The following is a 17822-nucleotide window of genomic DNA, read 5'->3' as shown; positions in this document are numbered from 1 at the left end:
GTTTTAGTGAGACCTGTAAAGACACCATTACAGTAGTCCAGTCTACTGAAGATAAAAGCATGGACAAGTTTTTCCAAATCCTGCTGTGACATTAGTCTTTGAATCCTAGATATGTTCTTTAGGTGATAGAAGGCTGATTTAGTAACTGTTTTAATGTGACTGTTGAAACTCAGGTCAGAGTCCATGACTACACCTAGATTTCTGGCTTTAACATAGCAGAATTCAGTTTTTGTTTTGTAAACCTTCTCATCATCCCTCACGTTTGACTTGATAACCATGTTTGGGGATTTTTCTCCGAAGTGGAAAACACCTAATAATTATCTAAGACTCCAAATGAACTGAGCAGTGGAACAGAGAGTTAAGGATTGTTGTTTTGGCTGATTGCATAAGTGTTTGGCTCGGCAGAGGGAAGCCTTACAGTCCAACCTCTGATCTGAGGTCTCCTCCCTGCTCAGCCCTGCAGGCCTGCACTCCCCTCAGCACTCCTGACTGAACCAGCTGCATGTGTGGAATGTGAGGCAGGTATGTGAGGACATTTCTCTTGGTCGAGAAAGCGAAAAGATACAGAAAGGGAGAGAGATTCCTGGAATTTGAACACAAGCCAAAATTGCATGTGTCTGCAGACTAAGGCTGCATCTACACGGAGACGAACCAGATTTTGCACTAACATCTGTAGCATGGTCAGTAGTAGTACCTACTGACCATGCTACAGCAGTGAGCAGCAGAGGTGGGGAGAGGCGGGGCTATGGCTTCATCGTTATCAGGAAATGATCGTATAGGACATACACACGGAGCCGTTAGGCCCCCCCAGAGCGTTTCGTCCGCAGATCTACCCACCTTGGGATCCATTACCGTTTGAGGGCTCAGTTTCCGCGGTTCCGTTACGGCCTCGTGTGGACGAACCATCCATACGATAGAGAACTGTAGCAGATACAACCTGTTTCTTGTCCGTGTGGACGGGGCCTAAAGGTACACAAAGTCCTGAATCTGGAATGCACGTTGCAAACACTTTCTCCCCTTTACAGCCGTTTAGAACATCCAGTTTGAGTTATACTAAGGTCCTCTTCACAGCCACCAGATCCCATTAACAAAACCATACATTTTGCATTATAGAATGCAGGAGTTGCTGGGCTTACGTTGCCTCGATTGGTTATTTAGTTTGTGTTTTTGTGGAACTTTTGTTAAAATGGAGTCACCAAAGTCACATAATAACACAAACTGACATAAAGGTTGAGGCAGTGGTAGCCCAGCAATTTCTGTTTTCTGCATGGTAAAATTACAGTTTTGGTCAATGCAGTCCAGTAGCTTTGGAGAGAGCATAGATGAATATAGAAGCTACAGTTTCCCATTGGAAAAGGCTGTCTGTGGCAAGGTGAAGAGGTGAAAATATTTAAAATATAACATACTATACACTTAAATTAATGACTTAATACCTTTTGGACTTAAGTACTCATAACCAAACAGATGATTATTCAAGTTGGAACTAAATACTCAAGTTGTGTTGTTCACCACACACTCCATCAGACTAAACCTTCCCGTTTGGAGGAGGAATTTCCATGGCGGTTGATCCAGTCTCCAGGCCTTTGATCCTGCCCTCCCTGCACCAGCCTCAATGTGCTGCCCGTCTGTTAGAATCAACTCAATTCATCTGCTCTGTTTGTCTTTCAAACGGCTTTTCTAAGAGAGCGATACTAGCCTCAGATAATGTGGTTTGTGTATGACCTGCAGACATACATGTAAAGCAGCTCGATGTGTGTTTTGTGCCGGAGACAGGTTTGAATTCATACCCTGTTTTACTTGCTGGAAGCGTGCTCCGACATGTCACACACACCTGCAGGGGGAGGAGGGGATGCATAACACACACTACGGCCCTGCTTGTGCTCCACCCTGCTTTTTAACAAACACCAGGGGCAAAATAGTGAATTGACAGCTCAGTGACTGTTTTACCAGGAGGAAGACGTTGGTGCGGTCTGTGCACATGCTGACACACACAGCCAGTGGAGCTTCTGTTCCTGAGCATGCTGAAACAGATCGCTCTTTCATGCTGAACGGGCAGTGTGTGTACCTTTGCTCCTCACTGGTGTTTACCTCGGCTCACTGCTGCTGCTTTCTGCCACGTCAAATGACCGGCTTGGTGCTTGGCTCGCTCCTCCGGGAACTCGTGGCCAGAAGAGCCTGACTGTAGTCATTCTGCTCTGGGTCTGAGGAGTCACAAACTACTGGCTGGAAGATTCCAGGCTACTCGAAGCCTTGCCTCTTCAGGAGCTTTGCTTGTTTGAGGATAAACAGATGTGTTAAGATCTTTTTGAGAGAGTCAGACTGAGGACTCACCTGACAGTTGAGGAGATACTGGATCAACTGGAAGTGTACTTTTCTATGAAAAATGAGTGAATATCTTTACAGAGGAAGGTAAGGCTTTTTGGATGATTACAGCTTTAGTGATGAGTCATGGGGGTCGGTGTGGTTTTCTGTGTGTGTGGGTGTGCATTCATGAATTTAATGTGAACAGAAAAGCCTGTCCTCTGCAGATACATAAAGGGAAAAGTCTTCTGTACCTTGCAAAGAAACAGGACCTTTGTGCCAGTGTTGCATAATGAGGTCTCGACCCCCACATGTGTCGTTCCAGCATGATGGACAGCTATTGGCTGAGCTCATTTCAGTCGCTTTTAAAGCAAACACCTGAATTGTCTTTGTTCACTACTGTCATTCTGACCTCTTGAAGCCTGCCAGACACAACACTGGGCTGGTTTTGCATGTTGTCAAAGTCAAGTTTAGTTTGCTAGAAATGTGTCTTACTTTAACTCACATTGTTCTCCTTTAGAGCTTTTAGGGTTCATTTCAATCCACATAATCTGATTGGGTCATACATATTGTGTATCCTCTATTTACAGCTCTTCATTCAATCTTCATAATGTTTTCACTGCAGTGAAATATTCAAAAGTAAGTTCATATTCTTTGGCACCATCATTCCCTCAAATGGGCTAAATGATGCATTTCCTGAAGTTCAGTCAGACACATTTGGTAACCTTGGAACAGGTACACAGTACACAAGTCACTTGTGTGGGTTTAAACAAAGTTTGAACAGGTTGTTATGACCCACATGGCAGGTCAGCGAGTTTAAAAGATATACTGTGGATATAAATAACACGTCAAGTACTTTTATTTTCATCAAATGTATGTCTCAAGGCTCAAGTGGTGGCTTGTCATAGTCAAATATTCAGATTATTTTCTCAATTGAAAACCTAAAGGCAGTTTATAGAATCAGGCTAATCTTTAGGTTTTAGAATTATGTTTTTAACTCTATTATTTTTCATTAAATCAAATCCTTATATAATTGTATCCAGGACATAATTACACTGTAATGTTGGGATTAACCTTTTGTGCCTTCTGAAAATATTGTGTTCAATTAAATGTTTCCCCACCACCTTAATTAGCTCCTTTGTTTTCTACCGTAACATAGTGACATCACTACATAACATTTGCACTTCTATTGACATGAATTCCAACACATTATACGTGATAGGCTAAGGGGCGGGACATCTCTGCAGTTGAACAATCACAACAGAGACGGCCAGCTAACGAATCAGAGCAGACTGAGCTCTGGTTTCAGACAGAGGGTGAAAAGAGGTGCTGCAGCACAGGCAGTGTGAGAAACTAAAGCCCTTTTGAACATTTAAGCAAGTATACATGTCACAGTAGAGGCACACAATACAAATATGAACCTGAAAATGAGCATAAAAGGAGCTTAAGGAGGCAAATCAAGAGGTTATCTTTCAGAAACCTCAGCAGGTTTGATGAAAAGTAACCACACAGGAGAAAACAAATGCTCTCACGTGACACACAGCTGCTGTTAGAGTAATTTACTGTTGTCTACTCAGCTTCTATTGTCACACGTGCAGCCACATCTCCAGCAGCTCCTCCAGCTGTCCCCACCAAGTGATCAAACCAGCATGGAGGTCTCGCAGACCTGCAGACACACACACACCAGGTGGTCAAGTTTGCTAAATGAGCTAATTATTAAATGAGAAAGCGTGTGTCCAGTGTTATTCAAAGGGTCTCTCATCCTAGTGTGAAGCTCCTCTGCCTGCCTTATCTTCACTTTAGGTAATAAAAGAAGCCGTGCACGATTGGCTTTGACTTAATCTCGCTCATTGATTATTCATTAAGGCTCCTAGGAGGTGCTAATGAAGAGAAATCCTGTCTACGTTCCTCTTATCCTAAAAAGCCTCCTTATTGATCAATTTTAAGCCACTTGAGACGTCTCAGGATCCAACAGTCTGTTGTTTACTTCCCAAGCTAAAGAACACATTCACTTTACCAGCCCATAAAGTATTTTCATTAGTGAAATTAACAATAAATGGTACTCTATAAGTAACCCTGTCATAAATCCCTCTCATAAACAGCTTAATTTGTTATTTAAGTTTTGACCAGTCAGTGGAAGGAGTTGAGGGATTCTTCCACTCTCCGTCTTTGTTTACTGTTTCTCAGCTGGTGAGTGATGAGTGTGTGACTGAAAGCATGCGCTGACTCAGTTTCCACCACCAGTGTGTGAGTGTGCCTGCTGTCTCCGACATGTCAGTGGGAAAGCTCCTGGACTATTTTTGACCTACTGTGTTTTTTCAGACTTTTACCACATTTTCAGAGACACATTAAGCAGCAGCAGGAGGGGTATGAGAAGATAGTTAATTACCATAAATGTGGAAAAACAGGTGTGCGTGTGTGCGTGTGTATGTGTGTGTGTTTGCTTGCTTGCTTGGGAAGACACATGGGACAGTGTTGAGTCTGAGGGAACTGGGCTGATTAATGTCTCTTGTTTCAGGCACTGTAGTGCAGAGAAACGGGCCAGGCCGAAAAGCATTGGACCTATGATGGGTAAGTACATTTTCTAAATATTGTTTAATGTTCTTAAAGATTTCAGTCTTTAAAAAAAAATCTGCCGACTCTAATCAATGTGCTCTTGTGTCATGTTTGGTATTAGACTTTACTGTTTCCCCCCCAGGAAAATCATATAAACTAAAGCCTTTTTCCTTCGTCCACCATGGCCTGGTACAAGCTTGTATTTTGACGAATTAGCTGTTTGAAGGAGCAACACTATGTTGCCACTATGCAGCTATGAATGACTGGGTGTGCCGGTAACAACGCACCACCTCCAAAAGGTGTGTGTGCGTGCGTGCCGTGCGTGCGTTCTGCTCCTTGTAAGTGTTGATGCTTTAGGCTACATAGACAGCCCATGGCGGGTAATGTGTTTTGATCAGATTTTGTTGTGTGAATCTACAGGTTCTGTATTGCTTGATTATTTCCTGGGAATAGCTTGGGTCATGTGTTACTAATAGTAAGAAGAAATAGAGAACATTTGAAGATCTTTTTATCTTTTTAAGATTAAATGACTTTAACAGACATAGATCTATACACTCAAGTTAATGTTTGTATTTTAATTAAAAAAGGAGATTATCTTTCCTTTATCTACAAGTTGCTCATTAACTAAATGCTATAAGGATTACACTGGAAATTACTGTAAATTCAATTAATTGATTAAAAGGGTAAAAATCCCAAATGATTAGAAGACAATTAAATAGTGCTTAACAGGTGCCTTTTAAGAATGAACAGGTTCTATGTCTAGGAAAATAGAAAGAAACTGTGGTATTGCTAAACAAAAAGCATTACCACTTTTGTTTCTTGTTTTTTAATGAAAGTGTACTGGAAAGAGATTCCAGATAATCAGACATTTGAATTGGGACATGGGCCTTTGTGATCGGAAACATGTATGATCTTGCTGGCTTTGTCTTGAGTTGTGCTAATGTGCTAATTGGCTTTTTTAAATAGATGATACCTTTTGTAAATGTTAAACAAGCGAGATACAATAACATGGTAGTTATTCATCTTAAGAGGTTTGCCTTAGTTTGAGGTCTATTTTTTAAACTCCAGACAGAGGAAGTGTTACGATTATGGTGTTATGTCACGTTTTGTATGTCTTGTTTGGGTGCTTTGCTGTTCTCCCTGTCATGTTTTCCTCTTGGTATCTTGTCTGGTCCTTTCCTGTGTTTTTCCTCCTGTCGTTAGTTTCCCTGGTGTGTCCGATTGTGTTCACCTGGTGCCCCTGTGTTTCTCCTCCCTCCTCACCTGTCTCTTGTTTGGTTTGATTAGTCCTGGGTGTATTTAGGTTCTGTGTCTTTGTGAGTTCCTTGTCGTATTTGGACGTTGTTCACGGGGTGAGAGTACTGTTTTGTCGAAGTTTGTTCCAGTAGCCTTGAAATAAAGGCATTTTTTCTGTTCATCTGCATTTGGGTCCTGCTTGCCTCACTCAACCCTGACAGAAGGAACTCACCAAATATGGGCCCAGCAGATCCTTTTGAGCAGGAATTGTTGGATTTTACTTTTTCTTTGGCGACCTGCCTCTGATCAATGGATGGGAGCGTCCGGGGTTCAGCAGCGAGAGGCTGCTCTGACAGCGGCACGCCAGATAACTATGGAGAAACCAGGCTTGGTGAGATTCTTGCCGGGCGGGATTTTTGATTTCCTCATGGTGTGTTATCCCCTGCCTGACAGCCCCAGGCCTCCCAACTCCCGTTATGACCCCACACGCATCGGTGTGGTCCATTTGGAGTCAACCCTGGCTTCTGCCCCAGTGTTTGCTACAGTCCTGGAGCCATTCGCTGGTACTCGTCTGGCTTTTGGAGGTCCACGGAGCCTCCAAACGGCTCCTAAAGGAAGGAGTCTCAAGGCCAGGTTAGCAGCACGAGCCCAAAGGGCCATGGTTCCAGAACCAGTTCAGCCCCCAGCAGCCATGGTTACAGACTCAGTTCTGGCCCCAGCAGCCATGGTCCTTGCTCCAGAACCGGTCCCGGCAGCCATGGATTCGGCTCCAGAACCGTACCTTACAGCCATGTTTCCGGCTTCAGAACCGGACCTTGCAGCCATGTTTCCGGCTTCAGAACCGGACCTTACAGCCATGATTCTAGCTTCAATTCCGGCTCCAGAGCCGGCCCATTCAGCCAGGTTTCCGGCTCCAGAACTGGACCTTACAGCCATGTTTCCGGCTCCAGAACCGGACCTTACAGCCATGTTTCCGGCTCCAGAACCGGACCTTACAGCCATGATTCTGGCTTCAATTCCGGCCCCTGCAGCCATGGTTCCAGACCCAGCTCTTGCCCCAGCTGCCATAGTCCCATCTCTTGTCCCTTCTCCAGTCTCTTCTCGAGGTCCCTTCTCTAGTCCCTTCCCAACTCCCTTCTCTAGTTCCTCCTCAGGTCACTTCTCTAGTCTCTTCTCGAGTTCCCCCTCTAGTCCCTTCTCTTGTCCCTCCTCAGGTCACACCTCTAGTCACTTCTCTAGTCCCTGCTCTAGTCCCATCTCAAGTTTATTCTCAAGTCCCCTCTCCAGTTTCCTCTCAAGTCCCCTCTCCAGTTTCCTCTCAGTCCCCTCTCCAGTTCTCTCTCGAATCCCCTCTCCAGTTTCCTCTCCAGTTCCCTCTCAAGTCCCCTCTCCAGTTCCCTCTCAAGCCCCCTCTCGAGTCCCCTCTCGAGTCCCCTGTCGAGTTCCCTCTCCAGTCCCAACTCAAGTTCCTACTCAAGTCCCAATTCAAGTTCCTGAAGTGCCGTTGGAGGTTCCGCTGGGGGGTCCTGCCAACTCCATGTCTTGTCCCGTTGGGGGGTCCCGACGACTACTCTCCTGCTGGGGGTCCTGTCAACCCTATGTCCTGTCCCATTGGGGGTCCCGTTGACTACTCTCCTGCCGGGGGTCCTGCCAACCCTATGTCCAGTCCAGTTGGAGGTCCCGCCGACTACTCTCCTGCCGGGGGGTCCTGCCAACCCTATGTCCGATCCCATTGGGGGTCCCGCCGACTGCGCTTCTGCCGGCGGTCCTGCCAACCCGGTGTCCCTGTCTTGTTGGAGGTCCCGCCGACTGCTCTCCTGCCGGGGGTCCTGCCAATCCGGTGTCCTGTCCCGTTGGGGGTCCCGCCGACTGCCCTCCTGCCGGGGTCCTGCCAACTCCTGGTCCTCTTCCGTGGGGGATCCTGCCGAGGCCTGTCCCACCAGCGCCGGTTCCTGTCCGGCCGACACCGGGTTCTGCCCGGCCTCCGGCGTTGTCCCGTCGGCGCCTTCCTGCCCGGCCCCCTGAGAGCCGTGGTCTTCGCCCTCGAGCCCGGCCCCCGGAGGGGCACGGCCTTCGCCCTCGAGCCCGGCCCCCGGAGGGGCACGGCCTTCGCCCCCTAGAGCCCGGCCCCCTGACTTTCCCGGCCGCGGCCCTCGCCCTCAGGCTCGGCCCCCTGAGTTCGCCCGCGGTGGCCTTCGCCCCTCCATAACCCCCACCTTGGACTCTGTCTTGCCCCCGGGCCGTCCGCCCAAGTCCCCCTTCTCGGCTTCTGCCTTGCCCCCGGGCTGTCCGCCCGAGATCCCTTCCGGGTCCTCCGCGGTGCTCCTGGGTTGTCAGCCCAAACCCGTCCTCCTGACCGCCTCCACCCACCCTGGTGGCCCTAGTTTTGTGTCCCTCCTCCGGTCCCCCTCCACCCACCCTGCTGGACATTGTTTTTTGTTATTTTTTTGACGTTTTATTGGACTGTTTTGGTGTTTTAGGGACGTCTGGAATCCGTCCCTTGAGGGGGGGGTTCTGTTACGATTATTGTGTTATGTCACGTTTTGTATGTCTTGTTTTGGGTGCTTTGCTGTTCTCCCTGTCATGTTTTCCTCTTGGTATCTTGTCTGGTCCTTTTCCCTGTGTTTTTCCTCCTGTCGTTAGTTTCCCTGGTGTGTCCGATTGTGTTCACCTGGTGCCCCTGTGTTTTCTCCTCCCTCCCTCTTGTTTGTTTGATTAGTCCTGGGTGTATTTAGGTTCTGTGTTTTCTGTTAGTCTTTGTGAGTTCCTTGTCGTATTTGGACGTTGTTCACGGGGTGAGAGTACTGTTTTGTCGAAGTTTGTTCCAGTAGCCTTGAAATAAAGGCATTTTTTTCTGTTCATCTGCATTTGGGTCCTGCTTGCCTCACTCAACCCTGACAGGAAGAGCTGTTTCCCCCCGCTTTCAGACTTTATGCTAAGCTTAGCTTAGCTAAGTATATCTTTGACTCCAGCTCTGTTCTTAACAAACAACCAAGACATTGATGTCAATATGAACAACAACGCAAAAATGGCAAATTTCCTAAAATGTTAAACTTTTGATTTAAGGCATTACAGTTTGCACGAAGGAACACATTATGTCAATGAAGGTCCTCACAAGTAGAGTAACACAACATATTTAATTGCTCGTGCGTTCATAGTTTTACCAGTGGGTCATTCATATCACTGTTGTGTAATAGTTTGTACTGCAGCATGCTCCAGGCCTCAATCCAGAATAAATGTCTACCTTCATGTTACGGAGTAGCTTTTTAATAATAATGTTCCGCAATTTTAAGTAACCGTCAGAAATCTGTGCTCTGCCAAAGTCGTCTTGATTACACCACTCGGGTCTGGCACGCCACCACCCCCGCCCCTATTCCACTGCAAACCAATTGGCCTGCTTTTAAAGGGATAAAATATGAACTATTGTATAAATCCCTTCTATGTGGAGTTTTCTGGGAACGCTCCTGGCCTTTTACAGATGATAAGTTTGGCTTTGAGACGTCTTGAGACCTCTGGAAGTGTTTCAGCTGGACATTAATACTGTGTGTGTGTGTGTGTGTGTGTGTGTGTGTGTGTGTGTGTGTGTGTGTGTGTGTGTGTGTGTGTGTGTGTGTGTGTGTGTGTGTGTGTGTGTGTGTGGTGTGTGTGTGTGTGTGTGTGTGTGTGTGTGTGTGTGTGTGTGTGTGTGTGTGTGTGTGTGTGTGTGTGTGTGTGTGTGTGTGTGGACACGGCCCATATATCCAGGTTTAATAGGGTTATAATGAGGAGAGGGTTGATCAGGACGTCTCAGAGAGGCTAAAGCCAAGAGGTGTTTACATTTCAGCTCTGTTGTGTTTCCCGAACAGCGGAACTATTTTAATTGAAGGAAGTCAGAATTAATGGTCTATGGTTATTTTCATTAAGCACAACTAACTAGACTTACCTGTTCTTTGTGTGCTTCCATTTAAAAACAAAAGTAGACAAAACATTCCCCACTTGTTTGCTTGTTGTTGAGCTTTGAAATGTTTCACAGGGTTTTCATCGGCAAAGGAAGTTTAAAATGACCTGTATAGACCCTGTCCCAAGTCCTAAAAGGGTACTAAATAATGAAAACTCCAGTATCCAAAGTGTCAACGTTTCAAGAGCTAAGCTACTTTTACTCTCTTGAGGAAGACCATGTGATCAATCAAAAGCAGAGGAAAGATTTGTTTTGTCAGCTGCTGGTTTTAAAAGAAGAATACAACAAGAAGGCCCATATCATTTTAAACATGTTAGGACTCAAATATATAGTTCAGTTAAGGCTTTTCTGGTGCCCACTAGGGCTGCACGATTTGGGGAAATAATCGAATTGCGATTTCTCTGACAGATATTGCGATAGCGATTCGATTTGCGATATTTGTTTTTAAGCGACCCAACGGAAGTTTATTGTAAAATGCGGCCATATCTCCGGCTAGGAAGGTTGTATCAACGTGCTTCCGTCTCTAGCACCCGCAGCCCGAGCTACGAGTGAAAGAACTACATTTACATGAAACTTCCGTTGGGTTCCTTTAAAGTCAAGCTTCAGTTAAAGATTCACCCTTTTAGATGTAGAACATGTGATGGAGCATTACTAACCTGACTCAGATGGTTTGTTTCACCAAACCATCTAAAGCTCCATTGGAAGCCATTTGGAAAGGGAAGGAACTTTCAAAAATACTTGGCAGGTGATTGGATCAATCTGTACTTACTATCATGGGCCACTTCTGATTGGTTAACAATGATAAACATGTGGAGCACAGCACTTCTGATTGGTGTGGATGACTGACACACAAGAAGAAAAAAAAAAGGGAAAAAAAAGAAAACAACATCGCACGCTTTGCGATTTGATAATTGCATCATTTCAAATCGTGATTTTGATTTAAAATCAATTAATCGTTCAGCCCTAGTGCCCACATTTATGAAACCTAACCTACGTGCATTTATCTATCAGCAACAACCAACTATTCAAGAAAAGAGACAATAGAGAGCTCTTGTTGGACAAAAATGTCAGTCAGCAGTAAAAAAACATGGAACATAACGTTTCTCAGAGAGAAGTGGTCATAAAACACAATTAAAGACAAAACGAGAAGAAAGATTCATGAAATGAAATGGAGCCAAGTTTTCTTTATTGCTTTCCCCCATATATTCCCTTATAAAGATATGTCTGCTTTGATCTATTTACAACCTTCTTCTCCACCTGTGCAGATTTCTCGTGTGATGAGACAGCCAAAGGCCTTCCGGTACAGATGCACAGCCTCAGAGAGTTCGAACAGGTAAGAACATGCGCTCTGATACATGCTGTGTTTCACCTATAGAGACTCATAAGGTGCGTGCCGTATGATGATGTTTTTGATGATGCAGCTGCATTGAAAAGCACAAGGAAATAAGGTAGCGACATTAAGGAAAAGTGTTTCTGGGGAGAGATGAGTCTCCGGTAATGTTAGCGTAGCGCTGCGTGTGGCGCAGTGGGCTAGTGCGTTGGTGTTCTGATCAGGGGAGCAGAGGTTCAAACCCCACTGCAGTCAGCATGTCGTTGTGTCCCTGGGCAAGACACAGCACCCCAAATTGCTCCTGTGGGGATTTTCCACAGTATTGAGTATGTAAGTCGCTTTGGATAAGAGCGTCTAACAAGTAACATGTAATGTGTCAGTTGTGTCCAGGCCTGTCTCTGCTTTGGGCTAATCACTAGGTGTGTTTGGAAAGATGATGTGGCAACTGAAACACTGCATGAGTCAAGGATTTTCCTCCTTTCACGCTGAATCTCCACTGTTATTCTGTCTGTTATACTGCAGTAGAACTATTTTTATTTCTCATTATGTACGAACTGGATAATACGGTCGTTGTAACTTCAGATCTTTCTTCTTTTTCCCCTGGCCCTGATCTGCCTACAATACATCAGTTTTTGATTAATATATTTTCCAGATACAGAAATAAAGCTGCATAGTGGTCATTAAGAAACCCTGTATTTTAAGATGAGGTTCCTGTACAATGAAACTGCATTCTCAATTAAGTTTTGATAGTAGCCTATTTTCCCCCGGGAGTACGGTCGCAGTTTGAACATGTAATTACTTGACAAGAGCCACTTTCACACCAAGTACTTGGCCGGTACTTGTCCCCGGTACTTGTTCCCCCCCGAACTCTTTAGTCCCTCGAACTGTCCTAGTAGATCGCGTTCTCACCGGAATAAGGCCCCGTCTATACGGAGACTATACTTGTTGAATCCGCTAACGTTCTCTATCGCAGTGGTTCTCAAATGGGGGTACGCGGACCCCTAGGGGTACGTTGGAGTATTGCAGGGGGTACGTGAGATTTATTTTATGTTCATGAAAAAAAAAAACATAAGTAATGCATTTAAACAAACTACTACTAATAGTAGATTATCTACTTTATTCAAAGGTTTACAGTAATTCCGGATAATAAAATGGGAAAAATAAACGGGGTGCTCTCTTTTCCTCTCCCTCTCCTGACAGCCCGTCAGTCTCGTGCAGCTCGCTGATCCTCTAATAAGTGACCCGACAGTAAAGAATACATATATTTATAACTAGTTTAGCTAGTTCCAGAGTATATAAACTAGCTAAGTGTGTTAGGTCTTACTCTTAGTGTATTTTGCTCCGCTCAACGGTCTGTCACAGTGGGGCAGCTGTGATCCGGAAGAGCTGCGTCTTTTCCGTCAGCAGCAGCTGATCTGATCTCTGATCTCTCTCTCGTGTCCGGTCTTCACTCGCGTTTATATCCAAATCTATCAGATCTAGCTAGTTCTAGCTAATTATATGACTGCCTGATTATCAAAGGACCTAAACAATAAGCGTTGCTTGGCAACGGCGTGTGGCCGCAAAGTATAGCGCAGCATTATGCATACGTTTATATGAAGGGTCAAAATCCCATGCTCATAAAATGCTCATATATGTTTCTCTCTTCATTTCCCACGCCCCAAAATAAATAAATATACCAATTTTAGGAAAAGTAACGAAGTTTTAGCAGTGTGGGTTTTATATGAACAGAGTTACACATTATTTCAAAACGCGAAGTGTAATAACTGCAGGTTGCCTCCCTGTCACCTAGAATGACAAAGATCCTCAGTGAAGCACAAGCCCATGTTTCTCACTAAATTGTAAGTACAACTTATTAAAAAGATCAGTTCAATGTCGTCTTAGTGTTATTATGTTGAAATTGGTTTGCCATGAATTTAGTGATGGATTGTAAACATTTGAAATGTAGCATTTAAGTGTTTCTCAGTTACAAGGTTGTTGTTTTAATAAATCAGACACCGATGGTGCAGCGCCGTACTGTACCTCTTTATATAGGCATTTTTTCCCTAACAAATTGTTTTTGCGCTGATCAGGGGGTACTTGGGTTTTTGCACTGATCAGGGGGTTTGGCTTTTTTTTTTTTTTGGCTTTTTCAAAGGGGGTACATTATTGAAAAAGTTTGAGAACCACTGCTCTATCGTATAGACCAGGGATCACCAACTACATTTGTCCAAGGGCCAACATTTATCCAATAGACACTTTCTCGGGCCGGATGAGAATGTCTGGTGGGCCGGATGTGGCCCGCGGGCCTCCAGTTGATGGTCAGTGGTATAGACGGTTCGTCCACACAAGGCCGACACCGAAACGCGGATTCAGAGCCCAATCCGATAGCCCTGTGATAACGGCTCCCAAGGTGGGTAGATCTGCGGACGGAACGCTCTGGGGGGCCAACCGGCTCAGTGTGTACGCCCAATACGATCATTTCCTGATAACGATGACCCCATAGCTCTCCCCACCTCTGCTGCTCACCCCAGCGTCACCTGCGTCATTGCTGATGTGTTTTGCCAACAACAACAACAATGGCGGATCACAGGGTTGCTTTCGTGCTCCAGACGCTACTGACCATGATACAGATGTTAGTGCAACATATACAGCTCCTCTACCACAACCATCAGCAACAAGTGGACATGGAGAACTACATGAACTACATGTTGCTAAATGCACCGCGGAGAATAACCAGAAGGGTAACCAGGCAACCATGCTCGGGGGGTCTTACTCGCTGCTTTTGGTGTATTTTGTGGCGGAAGTACAGCGCTACTTACAGGCCCGGCATACGTACTACAGCGTCTCCAGCGGGTCGAGCAGTCTCGTGTGGACGGACACGTTTCTTATGCCGATTCCGTGTGGACGGAAGACTTTTTGATATCGACCTCGGTTTGTTTTCGTCTCCGTGTAGACGGTGCCTAAATCCACGTGTGTGTGTGTGTGTGTGTGTGTGTGTGTGTGTGTGTGTGTGTGTGTGTGTGTGTGTGTGTGTGTGTGTGTGTGTGTGTGTGTGTGTGTGTGTGTGTGTGGTGTGTGTGTGTGTGTGTGTGTGTGTGTGTGTGTGTGTGTGTGTGTGTGTGTGTGTGTGTGTGTGTGTGTGTGTGTGTGTGTGTGTGTGTGTGTGTGTGTGTGTGTGTGTGTGTGTGTGTGTGTGTGTGGCAATTAATCACCCGTCAAAATTCCGACGCGAGGTGTTGCAGAGGCGCCGGGCAGGAAGTGGAACGGTGATAGCATCCGGCCCATCCCCAAAATAAACTAATTTAGCAGACCCTATCCCTCCATAGTCTTTCAAGTAGGAGGAGAAATGCCAGCGCTCTCCTCCGGTTTACAGGCACAGGTGTAAATTATAGAATAATTATGATGATGAATGCATTTTTTACCACTAAAATACAGCAACACATCTTTGATTCATGTCGTTTATAACTGGGATATTACAATTATTATTAACTTTGTCTGTACAAAGTAGCCTGTCCAGGAAATATGCCCAAATCAACAAAAACTGCGAGCCGGCAGGCAAGACGCTCCGCTTCTGAAATGCTTCTGAAACGCGGCCAGTAAGGTATGACGCCGGAGGAGGCCGGACCAAAATTGCGGCGAAGCCGTGACGCGACGCAGACGGACCCAGTGGAATCGAGGGGTGACAAATGAAGCTGCTGGGTCGCCTCTTCCGAGTAAATCGCCAGAAGCGCCGACTCCTCCTCATCTCTCCACCGCTCCCATGTTTTCTTTTGTGTTTTCATAAGTTCGTCTCTCTCCGTTGGTGCGCTGGGCTAATGCGAGCAAATAAAATTGCAGCTTCACAAAACTTTTCGGAGTTTTACGGGGAGTGGTTTGCAATTTGCCCAGCCAATCAGAAATTGTTAGCGTCGCCGACACACCCACGAACCATTTACTCCCCAGGGACGATCTGGGGGTGAAAAGGTTTGCGCAAACTAGGGACTAGGCCCAGATCCTTTTTGGTGTGAACCCAAATCTCCCCCCCTATCGGCCTAGTTCGGGGGTAAAAGTACTCCGGTGTGAAAGTGTCTAAGGTATAGTTTGTTTGGTTACTTAGGTGATTTAAGTATGTAACATTATGTTAGGTATTTTAGCCTGCGATTATGTTTGGTTTCATTTGGGAAAAGTTGTCCTGGGTTTACCTCTAGTCTACCCGGACTAAGAATACATTTGTAATCTGCTTCCCTCGAAACATAATCAACAATGCAGTTTTGTTGAATGGGATCGTAATTGTTAGGAGCCCCGACTGCATTTAAAGGTGTCACGAACTTGGATACACAAGGTAAAGGACTCAAATGCACAACACGGGAGACAGAGTTAAAGTATAAGTGAATACTTTATTTTCAAAATAGGAATACAAAAAAAGATCGACACTCTTAAACGAGGTGAAAAAAGGCTCAAAAGGCACAAGAGAAAATCGCTCACTAAGTGAGGAACAAAACTTACAAAGTAAATCAGGAGCATGAATCAGGATTGAGATAAGATCAATAATTGCTGGTACGCAGACTGACATGGAGACAGGACAAGACAAACTGACACAAGACAAAGGAAGGCTGGAAAATGTAAACAAAAAGGTATTTTGGGCACAGATGGAAACAATCAGAGGTGGGGCTGATGCTGATGAGAGCGGGAGACACACACAAGGATAGGGAGTGAAGGGACCTAGCACGAAACACAAAAGGTGAGTACCAAAATAAGGACGAAACGGGTACGTTTGCGTTTACGCACCGAATTAGTTTTCAAAAAAGTTTTCCGTTCACACGCATTCGGCTCAATTAACTTGTCCGTTCACATACTGCTCGACCCGCTGGAAATGATGTAGTACATATATATATGTAGTACAAACATAGTGCCTGTAAGTGGCGCTGCTGCCACCACAAAATACACCAAAAGCAGCGAAGAAGACCCCGGAGCATGGTTGCCCTTCTGTTTCTTCTCCGCAGTGGACGGCGTGTTCTCCTGCTGTAAATCTCACCGGTAGTCTACCAGCAGATGAAAAACACCCACCTCTCTGCCTCTTCCAAGGGACGAGGGAACCATAGATGAGAGTAACACCTACGTCACTTCCGGGCAAAAATTACGGCCCCGCCCACTTTTGGGGAAAAACAACTCTGTCATTTGAATGGCGGTCAATACAAATTCTGAAGTTTTCACAAGAAACGTAACGTGGGAGAAAATATGTTTCTCGAAGATATGTAGAAAATAAACGTATTTGAGATACGTTCATAACGAACGTAACGTGGGAGAAAATAAGTTTCTCGCTAAACGTAATTGAGAATGCAGTTTAGTTCTGTGGGAACGTAATTTTTAGGAGACAGGGTTGCGGGAGGGGACATTGACAGAGGATTACTCAAAAAGTACACAGTAAGTACTTCATAGTACTTGTTGTGGGAGTAGTTTCACTAGTAGGCTACTGAGTTCAACAGGATCAATCTCACGAATAACTATTGGCAGAAAAAATAATAACAAACTTGAGAGACGGCTGAGTGACCGCAGTGCAGAATCGCTGTATAGTTGAAATCTCCTAACAATGTTGTCCATTTCAGACACAGGCCTAATCCAATGTACGGACCTTTTTTTAATTAGGTTTTCTCGTTTTCCGTCTTTTCATTCAGACAATAAAAACGGGAAAAATGCTTTTTTCCCGGCTGGTATTTCCGTTTTTTGGCTTTTGGTTTAAACAAAAAATCAAACCGACAAAAAGTACACCGACCGTTTACGCGTCGGCCTCGTGTGAACGAACGGGCTATACGAAAGAGAAAAGTTGCGGATACAACCCGTTTTGTCCTCGTGTAAACGGCACCTAAGACAGGAAGTGGGAGACTAACAAAAAATGATTAAACAAAAACATGACTGAACACAACAAAAGGTCCTTTTTTTAAATGTACAGCTGAGGAGCTCTGCATTAACAGCATCTCTGATCGCCTTACTGTACTTGCTGCCACTGGATAAGATCAAGTTCAACTGCTGATTTTAGTTTAAGTGTTGTTTGGCATAATACAAATCGTAACTGCTGGACAAATGTAAACATGTCTTTTTGTCTCTGTGATGTCCTTCCATCCACATTGGTGTATTGATACAGTAGCCCCCTTGTAATGGTGTATCCCATTACTCAATCGAACCCTGATTGTATTGTTACATTTTACAGCCTCTAAAAACTAAATCTGAAGATACACCATGAATACTAATGCTTCCCTCCATCGTTTTCTGGGGGCCAGCTAGTGCAGGGTCTACTGTGAATCAACATTTTGATTTAAAATGTAGATTCATTTACGTGTGAACATTTCAGAAAACCCTTCCAAACAGCTGCAGTAGCATATATTTGTGTTTTTTTTTTTTAAGGCCGGAAATCCCAGTTTCCTTTAGTAACTGTTTGGCATGAATGAAACTCAATCACATTACAGTCTTGACAAAAACGAAAAGAGATGTCAATGACGGCAT

General features: G+C 45.0%; 1 protein-coding gene across 1 annotated transcript in view; it reads left to right on the top strand.

The window, feature by feature from the left end:
• pde4dip (phosphodiesterase 4D interacting protein) overlaps window positions 1–17822 on the top strand; it is a 164436-nt gene that overhangs the window by 15007 nt on the left and 131607 nt on the right. The window contains 2 exon segments of the mRNA XM_034080430.2: window positions 4820–4872; window positions 11296–11363. Of these exon segments, the coding sequence (XP_033936321.1) occupies window positions 4866–4872; window positions 11296–11363 (75 nt within the window). The 5' untranslated portion in view covers window positions 4820–4865.

This window comes from Pseudochaenichthys georgianus, chromosome 4, assembly GCF_902827115.2.
Source record: "Pseudochaenichthys georgianus chromosome 4, fPseGeo1.2, whole genome shotgun sequence".
Classification (NCBI taxonomy): domain Eukaryota; kingdom Metazoa; phylum Chordata; class Actinopteri; order Perciformes; family Channichthyidae; genus Pseudochaenichthys; species Pseudochaenichthys georgianus.
The sequence above is the reverse complement of the archived record's forward strand: the minus strand, read 5'-3'. Positions and strand labels throughout refer to the sequence as shown.